The sequence below is a fragment of the Chelon labrosus genome, assembly GCF_963514085.1.
Source record: "Chelon labrosus genome assembly, chromosome: 12".
NCBI classification, from domain to species: domain Eukaryota; kingdom Metazoa; phylum Chordata; class Actinopteri; order Mugiliformes; family Mugilidae; genus Chelon; species Chelon labrosus.
In genome coordinates, this window is record NC_140345.1 from 20,050,412 (window position 1) to 20,064,305 (window position 13,894).

The following is a 13,894-nucleotide window of genomic DNA, read 5'->3' on the forward strand; positions in this document are numbered from 1 at the left end:
TTTTGCTCATCCTTAATCATTGCACCAGCAAAATCTCAAAGAAAGGCTTTGTGTCGTGGTATTGCTGTGTATTTGAAACTTTGCTCTTACTAGTTTGTTTTAATTTTCTCAGGTCTCATACGGGAGAAAGGCCCTACAAGTGTGTGCAGTGCAGTCGGGGTTTCGCCTCCTCGGGAGTCCTCAAAGCTCACATCCGGACCCACTCGGGCCTAAAGGCGTACAAGTGTCTCATGTGCGACACAACGTTCACCACCAGCGGCAGCCTACGGCGCCACATGACCACTCACAGTGATCTGCGACCTTACATGTGCCCCTACTGCCAGAAGACGTTCAAGTCGTCGCCCAACTGTAGGAAGCACATGAAGACGCACAGGTTTGGATTTTGACGCAAAATTTGTTCACATGTGAGACTGTCTGCAGTGTTTTTGTGGTGGACAAACTGATTCAACCAGAAATGCAATTCTTAAGCGCGATTTGTACGGTGTAACGTACAAACGTAGCCTACGCCGGTTGCGAGCCATTTACAGTCGCTCTGTGAAAACGCTATCCAAATACTAGTCGGCTCTGATTTGATTATCTCGCCCCTGCCAAACCAGGTATGAACTGGCCCAGCAGCTGCAGCCGCAGTCGGGAGAAGATCCCCTGGGTGCAGGCACCGTGGCCCACGACATGCAAGTGGAAATAGAGGGAGACTCTCTCCAGCAGGCCCCGGCTACCACAGCAGAGCAGCAAAGCATGCTAGGACTTGGCCAGAGCGAGGTTGTGAATGGTAGCCAGCAAGTGACACTGGAGGCGCCCTTGACTGACCAAGCACTAGTACAAGGAGAAGGTGAGAGCAACTTTATTTGCAATTAAGAACTGAGTTGTTGTAAAGAACTGAATCAATGTTGGGTAGCTGTGATGTTTGTTGCAATGAAAACGTCCTGCTTTCTGAAAGTCAAGCAGCAAACCAGCCCTGCATCGTGATCAACTTCTCCACGGTCTCCATCTGTTTAGTTTAGTGCTCAGACACACATGGTTTCACAAAATACGGCTAAGCACTCAGCCTCCAGGGGAGCTTCAACACTTGGGAGAGCAATAGAGTGATGTAAATGATCCCTCTATAAAGATAAGGATCTAGTCTCTGAATTGCTCATCATCGCTCTCCTGCACAAAACAGATTCAGTTTGAATTACTTTTTTTCCATACTTAACTTTCCGTTGCATTTCTACAATGAACATTCCTCAAGCACCAGTCTACCTCATTTTCAATATGCATGTCTTGTGGTCAGGTTCTGTGATCTTGACCTCACCAATCAATATTTGAAGACATTTTAATAGTGCATAGACAGTGATTTACCCTGCATACCAAGGAAGTGCACGGTTCAAATTTAAATTTTGTAAATGTAGACATTTCCCAAAAGCAAGGCCAGCGCCTAGTCGACCTCTATCTTTTTTTTAAGGGGTTGACGACTTCAGCTCTGTGTTGAATAGTTTTTGTTACTCTAAAATTTTTCTCAGTCTGCATAACTATGCCTGATGAACTTTATAGTCACATAAGCAAACTGCTGTTTCTTCCACACGGAGTCTGTTGTACTTCCAATCAATGTTTGTTTCTGAGAACGCTTAACCTGCGCTAACCTGTTTTCTTTGCATCTCTTTGGATTGACAGACTCGTATGTGACTGCCCAACATGCTTTGCCTCAGAACATCAGCCAGTTTGAGACACCAGCACTTCCTCAGCCCGCATTTGATCAGCAAGCTCTAACACAAGGTAAATAAAAAAAAAGAGTTAATTCGTTTTCCATGTGTTTATTTTTTCCAGTTTTGGACTTTTGGACATTATCTCTGCAGTGAGGGAAAATTCAGTATAGAGTTTGTCCTTGTATGTGTGTGTGTCTGTAGCAACGCCACCCACATACAAGGACAAACTCTATGCTGAATTTTCCCTCACTGCAGAGATAATTGGGTAGTCGGGTAAATTTTTGTTTCTACTTCTTGCTTCACTTTCAACAATGGCTACTGAAACTTTCGCCAAAATTTTGCCAAAGACGAGTCTTACAAATGTTTGTATCTCCGAGCCTCCTCATTTAACCTTTCCTCGATGTGTTCCATCTTTATTGATCCAAAACAATCAGTTGGAAAATTGCGGAGATGGAGAAGCAGCCGGAAATACTAAAGCGGAAAAAGGCTGCTACCAAGCGGACCAATCACAGCTCTTGCAGTCCCTGTCGCTGTGACGCGTAGTTACATTTCTGGGGAGGTGCACGTCAGGCTGGCGTTAGGGTCTCCATAGGACCTTTGCTGTCAAACTGATGCAGAAGCATAAACCGTGCATTAGTTCCCGCTTTTAAATTGCTCACATTACATGAACAATCTGCAGACCTGTCTTCTGTCTCTCTGTCTTCATTCTTCTGTCTCCACTGTGTAACTCTGAATCCACTGTAGTGCTGTCATGCGTACAGCGTGCTTGCTACCTCACTCCCACCCACTAACTCACCGAGTCTTCATCATGCCAAATGTTTTTTTGCCAACCCGCAACCTGTGTAATCAGACAAGTGAAATTTGGACAGCTGCTCCCGGCAGCATTACAGACAGACGGCAAACATCCATGTGCCGTTACTTTCATGTCTGACAAGAACAAACCTGGAGTGTTATCGCTTTAGGGATAAACCCTCGATTGTGATTAAATTTCCAAGGGCACGCTTTTCATGTGTCTAGACAAGAGGGCTCTTGAGCATCTTATCGTGCAGTATTTTAACCTCCAATGGTTCGCGGTCGGGGCCCAAGAATTGTAATTATATTTGTGGTTCAAGTGCTTCAGCTAATGCCACCGACCCCTGAAGGCATATAGGGGTAACTGTATTGTTTACCTGTTTCCATCTCGCTCACAGAGTAAGGGATCTGTAGTAGGGACAGAGCTGGAGTCCCTGACATTCATGGCAGAGGCAAAGACCTTGAACAAAATCCGGTCCATCATAAACAATGTCCACCACCCTCTACACGACACCATAGTCAGGTAGAGAAGCTCGTTCAGTGACAGGCTGCAGTCTCTGTCCTGCTCCACGGACAGGTTGAGGAGGTTGTTTGTCCCTCAGGCCATTCGACTCTACAATTGCCTTCCTGTGAGGAACCAACTGGACTGTGGTCATTGCAGATACTGCTGTATATTTTTTACGCAGTCACCTCCCTTATCCCAGAGTCTCCTTTGATACATCGCTGAGGCCCAGAGTTTAAAGTTCTGTGCTTCATTCACTTTGTTCAGCGTTAAAAACATTAGAATTTCCAGAAGGGAGCTTTGGCTGCTTCCCTCTCCTGGTTATTTATAGTCAGGAGATATTTTCAGATGTGGGCACAATTTTCAAGTGTTTGAAGAACCTAATTTAAATTCATAGCCTTGAGTGGCTGAATAGATTTTTTTTTTTTTTTTTTTTTTTTTTTAGATCCGAGCTGAATCAAGAAACCCAGAATTTGAAAAGGGTGGTTTTAGCTTAGCAAATCAAGCATTCCCTCTTCAGGACTCCTTCTCATTACATACAAGTATTTCTGTCTGATAAATGTGCGTTCTGTTAAAATGGAAAAATCAAACAACGGTTATGTTTTGTTCACTCGGGAAGGGGCAGATAAAGCAGTGAATATCTACACTCACCTACCAGTTAATTAGATACACTAGCGAAAACAAATGCATTCTAATATACCAGTTGTGCACTTAATCTTAGCTTCATAAAGGTTTTATTTTATTCGGTTACCTTTTTTTTGGCATCCTCAGTTGAATTACTACCTTTCTAGCCTTGTTTCAACATAAACTGGACATTATAACGTTATTAGAATGCATTCGTTTTCACTACTGTGCCTGATGTTTTTTCAAGTAAGTATACACCAATCAGCCACAACATTATGACCACCGACAGGAGAAGTAAATAACATTGACCGTCCCGTGACAATGCAGTGTTCTGCTGGGAAGCTTGTGGACCTGGTATTCATTCATGTGGATGTTACTTGGACATGTACCACCCACCTAGACCAGACCAGTCACCCCCCACCCCATAGCAATGACAGCAGCCATCCCCAGCAGGATGCAGCCTGACACAGGCATACTCACAAAACAGTTTAGGAACAACTCAAAAAACATGAAAAACAGTACAAGGTGTTGACCTGGCCTCCAAATTCACTAGATCCCAAACTGATTGAGTATCTGTGGGATGATGCACAGAGGTCCCTTCCCTCTACCCATAGGATCCAAAGACCCACACTAACAACTTTCTCCCCAGGACAACCTCAGAAGGTCCATGTCCATTCTCTGATGAGTCAGAACTGTTTTGGAGGCACTATGTCAGGAAGGTGGTCATAATCTTATGCCTGATCGGTGTGTCTATAAGTATATCTGTAAATATGGCTGGTTATTCCTATAACTGCATGCTACCTTCGTTCAGAAATCAGCAAATAAATTAAATTACAACAACTCCTCAGTCTTGATAATAATAGAATATCAGCACGTTGCAAACCATCGCGGACACATTAGATTTCCTATCTCGAGGTTGTTGTTTTTTTTTTAATTTTCTGCACAGATAACTTCCAATAACGGACTCAGAGTTGTACATCATCGAGCATGTCTCTGCTGCAAAGTGTAATCTCAGTGCCGACCAGGCAGTTTCAATGAGTGATGGTATTATGCCCAATTTTCAGCAATTTTAGAAAAATCAATAATAGCCCGTCCTCCCTGCTGGCCAGATTTCTGACTGCTGTGCAGATGCTGGAGCAAAACAATCGTGCTCCCAGGTTTAATAGTTTCCAATTATTATTTTTTGCTGGGAGGAAGATTTGTGCTTTTCTTACTCATCCATTGAATTTGTGCTGACTAGTAAATCCACTTCTGGTGTTAAATGCATGATGTAAGGTTTACCTTTGTGTACAGTTTTTCTTTCTTTGCAAGTTGTTTTGCTCAAGAAATGGCAAAGTTTCTTGAAATCAGTTCATCCTAGTACCTCTGTTGGCTCCCTCCAGGCTTCACCATCACCGAATCGAGCTACAATCAGTCCCAGTTCTCCACCGTCCAGCAGCTGCAGGATTCCAGCACCCTGGAGTCCCAGGCCCTCTCCTCCAGCTTCCACCCCCCAAATCTGCTGCACGTTTCCAGTGCGGAGGTGGTGAGTTTGGCGTCCTTCAGCCTTGGCTGCATTCACTTGGTCACAGATTATTAATATTTCGTTATAGATTTGACAGTGAGTCTGTTGAATTACTAGTTTTGTCTTACGCCGGAAGCTCCTTTTATAAAGTGGATAATTACATTACACTTGGAGCAAGCAGCGGCATAGATTAGCATTTGGAGTCTCTCCTGCAAATTATAATATAGAATGCAGTCGTATGTACATAGAGCTAATTTGCAAAGTATCTACAAACAACTCCTCAGATAACGCGATTCATTTATTCTCTCAAGATAGGATGTTATTAAATGTTAAGCAACTAGCGACTTGAACTTTTGGAAAGTGAAGTTTGCCAAATTGGTTTGTCACTCGTGCTTAATGAGAAGGTTGATACCGAGTTTTATGTTTCCTCTTGCTTAGAAATGACTTTATAGTAAATAAACATACATTTCTGTGTGGAGTTTGCAAGTTCTCCCCATGTCCAGATGCTCCTACATTCACATTTCAAATACATGCACGGTAGGTTAAATGGTGATTATACACTATGCCGGCCCTGTGTATGCATGTAAATAGTCTTAGTCCTGTAGAATGTACCCTGTCTCTCTCCCAATGACAGCTAGGAAAGCCTTCAGCCACCCACGACGTTTAGTCTACAGGACAAGGAGCTGTTGATAATGGATGACCCTGATCCCTCTTGTGCCATGTGCACCAACTTATAGAATAGTTCTTTCAGCATCTGCAGAAATGGGCTCTGATTACATTATATTGTGTGAATCCCTACAAGTACATATGTTTAGTGTAAACAACTATTCATATTGGTTTACAAGGACACAGGTCGAAAGTGTTGCAATACGCACCAATCAGGATAAAAAGGTTAATAAGAAAACTTCATGCTGATAGTATAATTATATTTTTAGCGTCATTGGAGGCCAGGCGAGCCTTTTCCCTCTGCTTCAGGTCCGTGTGCTGCTAATTTTCTTGCATCCCGGTTTTAGCTTGCTCCACGTGTAACTAAAAGTAGTTTTGTTCAGCTCGCTTAACTTGGTTAATTGTAATGTGTTTAAATGAGCAGAGCAACAAAACTTATCGATGCATTTGTCTGTTATAAGCGGAGAGCATGCTGCTGATTTGTCTTTGTTAATCCAGACGAACGGGCTTCTTCAGCAGAGCGGTCAAAATGAGCTCCAACTGGCGACGGAGACGCAGGACTACCAGGATGACAGTGAAGACAACACCAAGAGAGCCTACAGGTCAATCTACAGAGTCATTTCTTGTTGCATGTGTGTGCGTCCATGCATGTTCTTGTGTAAACCTGCATGAGTGGCTTCAGAAATTACCTCCTCCTACCCACCATTTAAATCCCAACCCTTTTATGAAACCACCAGAAGTGGTAATTACAGCTTCCACACTCTTCTAGGTCTCTCCTTTTGTCCTCGCACATTATTTTCGCAACTCCGTCAGAATAGATGGCAGTACTGAACTGTTCTCTAAGGTCTCCTCACCTGTTTTCAGCGGTTAATTCCAGCATTTGGCTGAGCAGTTGAAGGACATTCCCCACTTGCTCGTCTTACCAGAGCTCCTCATGTTATATTGCGTGATTGTACTCTAAAGTACTGCAAATCTTTTCCCATTCTGATGTTGTCTACCCCCACTTCTTACCCCCACTTCCCTGAATCCATAACAAGCCTCCTCCTGCCTTGCAGTGAGCGCAACCTAATTTTCAGCAAAGCACTTGGCGTTCTGGCCGAAGAGTTATTTTTTCCCCCTCATCAAACCAGAAAATCTGCCTTCAAAGTTCTTCAAGAGCAGTTTTGAAAACTCCAGGGTGCCCGTCTGTCTATTCATTCCACCATTTAGGGCGGATTGCTCTGCTTCACTTGGGCTGGAGGACCCTTGGGGTTGCAGTTGTTTGTCTGTCGACCGATCACTGGGCATAAACTTCTGCTCGTCTCTTCTTTGTCTTTTGTCGCCTCCCTAAACAAATATTACTGTAGCTCAATGATCGGCATTTTCTGGCCAAATTCTATATCTAATGAGTTCCTTGGTCTTCATAAGTCAAGCTGAACCAGAAGACTCAGTATACAAAAAAGGTCAGAGCCGCCTCTATTTCCTCAGGGGGCTGAGGTCATATAATATCTGCCGGAAGCTGCTGGAGATGATTATATAACTTAAATATCTTTCATATCTATTTCTATGTGATCAAGCTACAGGACACCAAATTTCCCTCGGGATAAATGAAGTTCTAAAGTTATCTATCTATCTATCTATCTGTCTATCTATCTATCTATCTATCTATCTATCTATCTATCTCAGAAACCCTGTTTTCTGTGAGACACCACAAAAGCCGAGTCATCTTATTCTCCCTGGACAGTTTTCTGGCTCTTGGTTTTCCCTCGCTGCAGTGGTTGCATTGTGTTTAACACAAAAACACGTATTTTTCAAAGTTTAAGAAAGATTAAGGGAAACTTCATAAACACTGAGCCTGGGGATATAAATGCCCTTATTTCTCTTTTGGCTACAAAGGCCTCAGTAACTTCACCTGACTTTGATGTCAACGTCTTTTCATTTCAAACTTTTCCTCAGATAAAGCAATACTATCGAGACACATGCCGAAGCGATACATATCTGTCTGCTCATGTATCAAATTTTTAACCTTTTGAAGCAGAGTCACGTCCATAGTTTTATGAGTTTCTCTCAGTTCGTTCATATTTCTAGTTAGATATTTCCCTTCTTGTCAAACTCCTTTGCTCATTCTCACATACTGTGTTTCCATCCCGGACATTAGCTTAATTATCATGCATAAATCCCTCTATGGTTACCGTCGTCTTAGTATTACTGTAGTTGGTTAGTATTAGATTGCTTTTTCAAGCCTGTTCATGTGGCAGAAATTAGTCAGTTCATAATCAGACTCTTAAATCAAATTTCTCAATATGACATAATAAAAGTATTATTTTACATTTAAAGGGGAACTACTGTTTTTTACAACCTGAACCTTATTTCTGGCGTAAAATACGATCGTTTACTCACCCACATAACTTTTGTGTAATTTGTATTCCTTCGGGAGATAATTAGATCAGCGTATATCCATGTAGTGGGAGTGACTGGGGCACCGAAACGCATCCTCTAAATAACGCATTATCTGCCGCGAAACTCGTTCATTTCACCAATATTTTGTTATTGTACGCTAGTGCTATTCCCCGTTGAGTTATCATCCGGGCTCTGGATGATGATAACGGCTACCTCCGGAAGATAATGCGTTATTTAGAGGCTGCGTTTCGGTGCCCCAGTCACTCCCACTACATGGATATATGCAGATCTAAACATCTCCCAAAGGAATACAAATTACACAAAAGTTATATGGATGGGTAAACGACCGTATTTTGTACCACAATAAGGTCCAGGTTGTAAAAAACAGTAGTTCCCCATTAAGGCACAGGCACATCAAGCCAACCATCAAAGAACTACAGCTGTTGAGTGTCGACTGTGTTGTTGCCTCACATTGCTGCTGTCTGGGCCGAAAATGTGTACTTGAACACACTGCAAAGACTGCATCCAGCAGCCAACTAGAACATGCAGTCTGCACCTGCACTCCTCACAAAAGAAGGTGGCAGTAGTTTGTGGTTGCCAGAAACTGAAAAAAAATGAAACCAGAGGAGCTAGAGGTGTGGACACACAGACTGTCACACATACAGTAGCTGGCAGCTGAAAGATGAAAAAAAAACCCAACCTTCTCTGACCCTTGCTCTTGACATTGTCGCTTATTTTCGCCACTTCCTCTTTTCTTCTCGTGAAGCAGCAGCCCGTCAGAACGATCTCTCTTGACGACACTCTCCGTCGCACAATTTAGCATGCTCAACTGGCTGAAAAGCCAGCAACAGAGGACTGATTAGTGCCAACCGGGCAGGACGCCGCAAAAACTAGACACTGGCCAATGGTCGACTATTGGCTCGTAAACCATAAACACTCCCGTGTATGTGCATTAAGATTTTCACTACAAGCAGCAGATTGTGTAGTGTGGAAAAAGCAAGCTCCGCACAAAAACGTCCTACCAGTAACTGTGATCGACATGTATATCTCATTTTTAATTTGTAAAAAGAAATTGAGGGTAAAAATTGTGAGCGATTTCTTACTTCTCCGGGAAGTGAGGCCTGGCTAAGAAATAGTCTGGCACATAAGCACGCATTAATGCAAACCATTGTCATCTTTCCAAAAAGACATGAAAGTGGTTTTCATGTTCTTTTGACATGTACGCAATTGAGCAAACATCACTTACATCACTTACAATCCCTATATCTGCAGCTCTCCTCAGCAAGGTGCCCCTACAAGAATGTGTAAATGTCATGTGGCAGCTGTGGAGTGGTAAATCACGCTTGGACTTGTTTTTCTCTCTCACTCTCTCTCTTCAGATGCGATTGGTGCAACAAAGGCTTCAAAAAGTCAAGCCATCTGAAGCAGCACGTGCGATCCCACACTGGGGAGAAACCGTACAGGTGTAACCTCTGCGGACGAGCCTTCGTGTCAGCCGGAGTTCTGAAGTCCCATCTCAATACGCACACAGGTGAGCTCGCTTTACAACAGCGTCTGCAGAAGCTTGGAGTCTCAAAAAGGTGTACTAAATTACTTGCATTGTTCACACAAAGCTTTTTAAGGTCATAAACCAAGTCATATATTCCATTATCCAATTACTTTTGTGTGAATATTTAAAGGATTTAATTCCATTTAGGTGCAACCTTCACTTTCTGATAAAACAGCTTTCGTTTATCTACCAAAGCCTGGTTTGCTCTTCATTCACACCACAATCACAAATTAAAAAGTTTTAAATTAACACTGTTACACCAGCGCTTCCCACAGTCCTGTGTGCTGCATAATTGAAAATATGTGAAATAGGAAATATAGGAAAAATATGAATCATGAGTATTTAAATGCAGTTATCAGAAGTTTTAGTTTTTAAATTTTAATGATGGATACGAAGGAGGTTTATTTTTGGGGCTTCTTATTAGTTGTGTGAGTGCTTAAAGTTTCCTAATTTAAGTTTTTAAGTCTTTATTCTTCTTGTGGAAAAATTCCCTAAAAGTTTTAAGCGCAACTTCCTGAAACCTGCTGACACTGTGTGAAACTCTGCCTCCGTCATCCCTCGCTAACAGGAGTGAAGCCCTTTAAGTGCAGCGTTTGCGACGCCTCGTTCACCACCAATGGCAGCCTGAACCGCCACATGATTATCCACATCAAGACTTTCAAGTGCTCCATGTGTGACGAGACCTTCCGGACCAGCCTGCTGTGTAAAAGGCACATGAAGAAGGAGCACGCAGTGGAGGATCAAAGTAAGGATACCCAAATTTAGCTTCAAGAGGGGTTGGGTGCCAGGGTATCTCCAGTACCTTTGATAAAATATCAAAAACGCAAGTCTAATATATGGGGTATACAGTAATACCAGACCTGTTATCACAGTTATAGGTCTGGACAGTCAAGAGGTGGAGGAGGACGACGACGACGAAGACGGCGACCAAAAGTCATCGAAGAGGAGGGGCTTGGAAATCATCACTTTCACGGAGGAGCAGGCGGCGGAGCTGGCGAAGGATCCCGGCGAGGAGGCCTCGGTGTCGGAGCGAATCCTGGCCCAGTCGGCGGCGGAGAGGGATCGGATCAGCGAGATCAAAGACAAAGCCGTGGAGCTGGAGACGGAACCAAAGTTCGCCAACTGCTGCAACTTCTGCCCCAAGAGCTTCAAGAAGCCCAGCGATCTTGTCAGGTATATGTTCTATTTATTTATACATAAGCGGAGCAGGGCAATCCTCAGGAAGCAAAGTCTAACGGGTGTCAAGTCAGACCGCCTCTGTTTGAAGTTAAAACCAACCATACTAGTGTATTTTTACTCAACATAAAGTTAGTTGCAAATTAAATAAATGTACACAATTTTCTAAACGGGAGGTGTACTGTTGCACAATTAAACACATAAATATAGATTTAATCTATAACCTGTGGGCTTTGGGTAGCTGTTGTGGAAACTGTAGTCTTTTTTTGGCAAATATTTTAAACTGGAACACAATAAAGCAGAGTCTGCATACAAAAACAGACTGCACCCTTGACTGCGAAACTGGAAATATGGCAGCCACTGTGAGATTAAGTCTAAAGACGCCATGTAGATTCTTTATAGATTTACCATTTTGACCCAACTTATTAACTGCGCATTCCCTACAGTCTAATCTAATACCTGGATATAGGTCAAAGGACTCCAGTGCAAACCAAAGATGAAAAGGAATTTCAAAAGTTGTGATATTTCCATTTTTCTTTCAGGAGCAGAATCCTTGATGACTGTACAGTGTTAAGATATGGTTTAACATTGAAAAGCAGAGAAAGGTTGTCACAAAAGTTCAGGACGGAGTGAAGTACAAAGTCAGAGAAGAGCTGAGGAGGACGAAATAAAGAAATAAATGAGGGCTGAACATCAAAATAGAAAGAGAGGATAGAGAGACAGAGGAAGACAAGAATGTCAACCAGACGCCATTGTTTTCTTTTTATATCCCTATAAATTCCAGTGCACTAACATACTATGTCATTCAGCGAAGTGATATGTTGTTAAATACTGTCTGTGTGTTAAGCGAGTCACGGTGATACATGTGCAAATTGTCTTCTTTTATATGTAGTTATAATCAGTCTGAGGTAAAATGAATGCATGAATGTTATTAATGGAAGGAATTACTAACAAGGGGATTGTGGTCAGTTAAATATTTATCCAGTCTGAAATAATCCCATCCATTCCTTAGACCCTTAACCACAAGGCGGCCAAAACAAGCTTCCTCATCGATTGGCCAGGGTTTAATATTCTCAGTGACCATTTTAGGAATGTTGCTGTTCAGAGTCTTAAGAGCTTTAAGAGATGTAGATGTTTTTCTGAAATATTTTACTGCGTTTTAATGGTGTTTGCTTTAAGCTGTGAGCTGATGCGTAGTGCAGAGCCAGTAAGAGCTGCACAGACGCTAATTAGTGTTAAAAGTATACACCTACCGACCAGTTCATTATGTTCAGTGGTGAAAATGCATGCATATTAATGTAACAGTCCTGCACTAAAGCTTAACTTCATGACTGTTCTTATGTTCAGTTTATACTGAAACAGCATCAGAAATGAGGTAATTCATTTTAACTTTAATTAAAGTGTTTAGTCTGTCAGTCAGCCAAGCCCATTGACTTCAGTGAGGTTGCCAAAATAATAGAAACATCTCGGTACAACACAATTCAGTAGTCCCACAAACCACAGCCTCCAAAATGAAACCACAGTTGAATCGACAGCTCTCTCGGTTATTTTAAACTCATGCTGAATAGTGGTGGGAGTTTCTTAAAAAGAGCGGTGGCAAGCCAAAGCTTAGCTTTACCAACTGTCAGAACAATTATGAGATCAAGACCTAGGTTTAAAAATACTGCAGCTCCCTTTTATACCTATTACAGTGTGGGAAATATTACTTTATTTCGTGAGTGCCTATATAGTATACAGAAAATATCAAAATACCACTCTCAACTATATTACAAATCACCTTTTTCAGCTTTATGAGCTTTTTCCCGCATTGAAGTGTCTAGATTTTTTTTTTACATAAAACAAGGGTTAGTAGGTCGTTCAAAGTCCCCATGCAATTTACAGAGCCAGTTCTGTGTCAGACGTCCTGATAAAAGATGAAAGATGTAAAAAAAAAAAATGACAAGTCAGTAAGAAAGAAAGAGAGTGTGAAAACATTCTGTGTTCAGGCTAGCTTTATTCTAGCGGTGCAAGTAAATATGTGTTTTAAATCCCTGAAGGCGCTTCTTTGTTTTTTTAGACCTGCAAATTCTTATACACTTACTGTGAAGCTGTTCCTCTCCTAAACAACTCGGATACTCACCAGCGAGCCACATTCATTATTTCAATTTTCATATCTATAGTCACCCTTCGTCCCGCAAGAAATTGCCAAAGCTAAGGCACGAGATAGAAGATTGCTCCTGGGTGATAACCAGTGAACACTGGCTTGGCTCTATATAGTCCTTTCTTTTTCTATTATTTCACTCATCCCGTATTTGTTTTTTCTCTTGGCAAAGAAATTGAAATTGCACGCGCTCCCTGTATTTTTACCCATCTTAAGCCTCTCGTCTGTCCTTCTGCACTTTCAAGTTTGACCGTGTCAATCTGATTTGAATGCCCAGGCACATCAGGATCCACACTGGAGAGAGGCCTTATAAGTGTGATGAATGCGGGAAGAGTTTCACAGTGAAGTCAACCCTCGACTGCCACGTGAAAACACATACAGGTTAGTGTTTAAACAATAGACTGTTTTGCCAAGTTGAGTTTGACTGGTTCATGCTTACATGTATCCTACCAGATGTTTGAAGAAATGCATTGAGAACAGTACGAAAGTTCAGGAAAAAGATGTAATTTCAGAGATGGATTAAAGAAATTGTTTGCTATTTTACGAAACTGTACTGTAATATGAATTTTCCAGTGTTCCAGTGCTAAGCTTAGCTTTCTGGCTGCTGCTCGTGGCTTAGTATTGACAGTGAGAGTCATTTATAGCTTGTCACCTAAATGAAAAATGTAAATACAATTATTTTCCATAATGCTGAAATATCCTTTTGGGTAGAAATTTGTGACCACCATGTGTCCATCTCAGGTGTTTTTGAACCTTGTTAAATTAGGGCTGGAAGCTACCTTAGGTGGTAGCTGACTCTGAAGCACTTCCTGTAAGCTCAAGCGTCATTGGTACAGTTGAAACGTTCAACAAAAAAGAAACTTGTTGACCTGACGATTGC

General features: G+C 42.0%; 1 protein-coding gene across 3 annotated transcripts in view; it reads left to right on the forward strand.

Annotated features, from left to right (window-relative positions):
- znf236 (zinc finger protein 236) overlaps positions 1–13,894 on the forward strand; it is a 55,102-nt gene that overhangs the window by 19,123 nt on the left and 22,085 nt on the right. For all 3 annotated transcript variants that reach the window (XM_084557560.1, XM_084557559.1, XM_084557561.1), the window contains 9 exons: positions 113–373; positions 597–829; positions 1,651–1,752; positions 4,983–5,125; positions 6,269–6,372; positions 9,529–9,680; positions 10,267–10,443; positions 10,571–10,871; positions 13,292–13,395. In XM_084557560.1, coding sequence (XP_084413686.1) covers positions 113–373; positions 597–829; positions 1,651–1,752; positions 4,983–5,125; positions 6,269–6,372; positions 9,529–9,680; positions 10,267–10,443; positions 10,571–10,871; positions 13,292–13,395 — 1,577 coding nt within the window. The remainder of the gene's footprint in view (positions 1–112; positions 374–596; positions 830–1,650; positions 1,753–4,982; positions 5,126–6,268; positions 6,373–9,528; positions 9,681–10,266; positions 10,444–10,570; positions 10,872–13,291; positions 13,396–13,894) is intronic.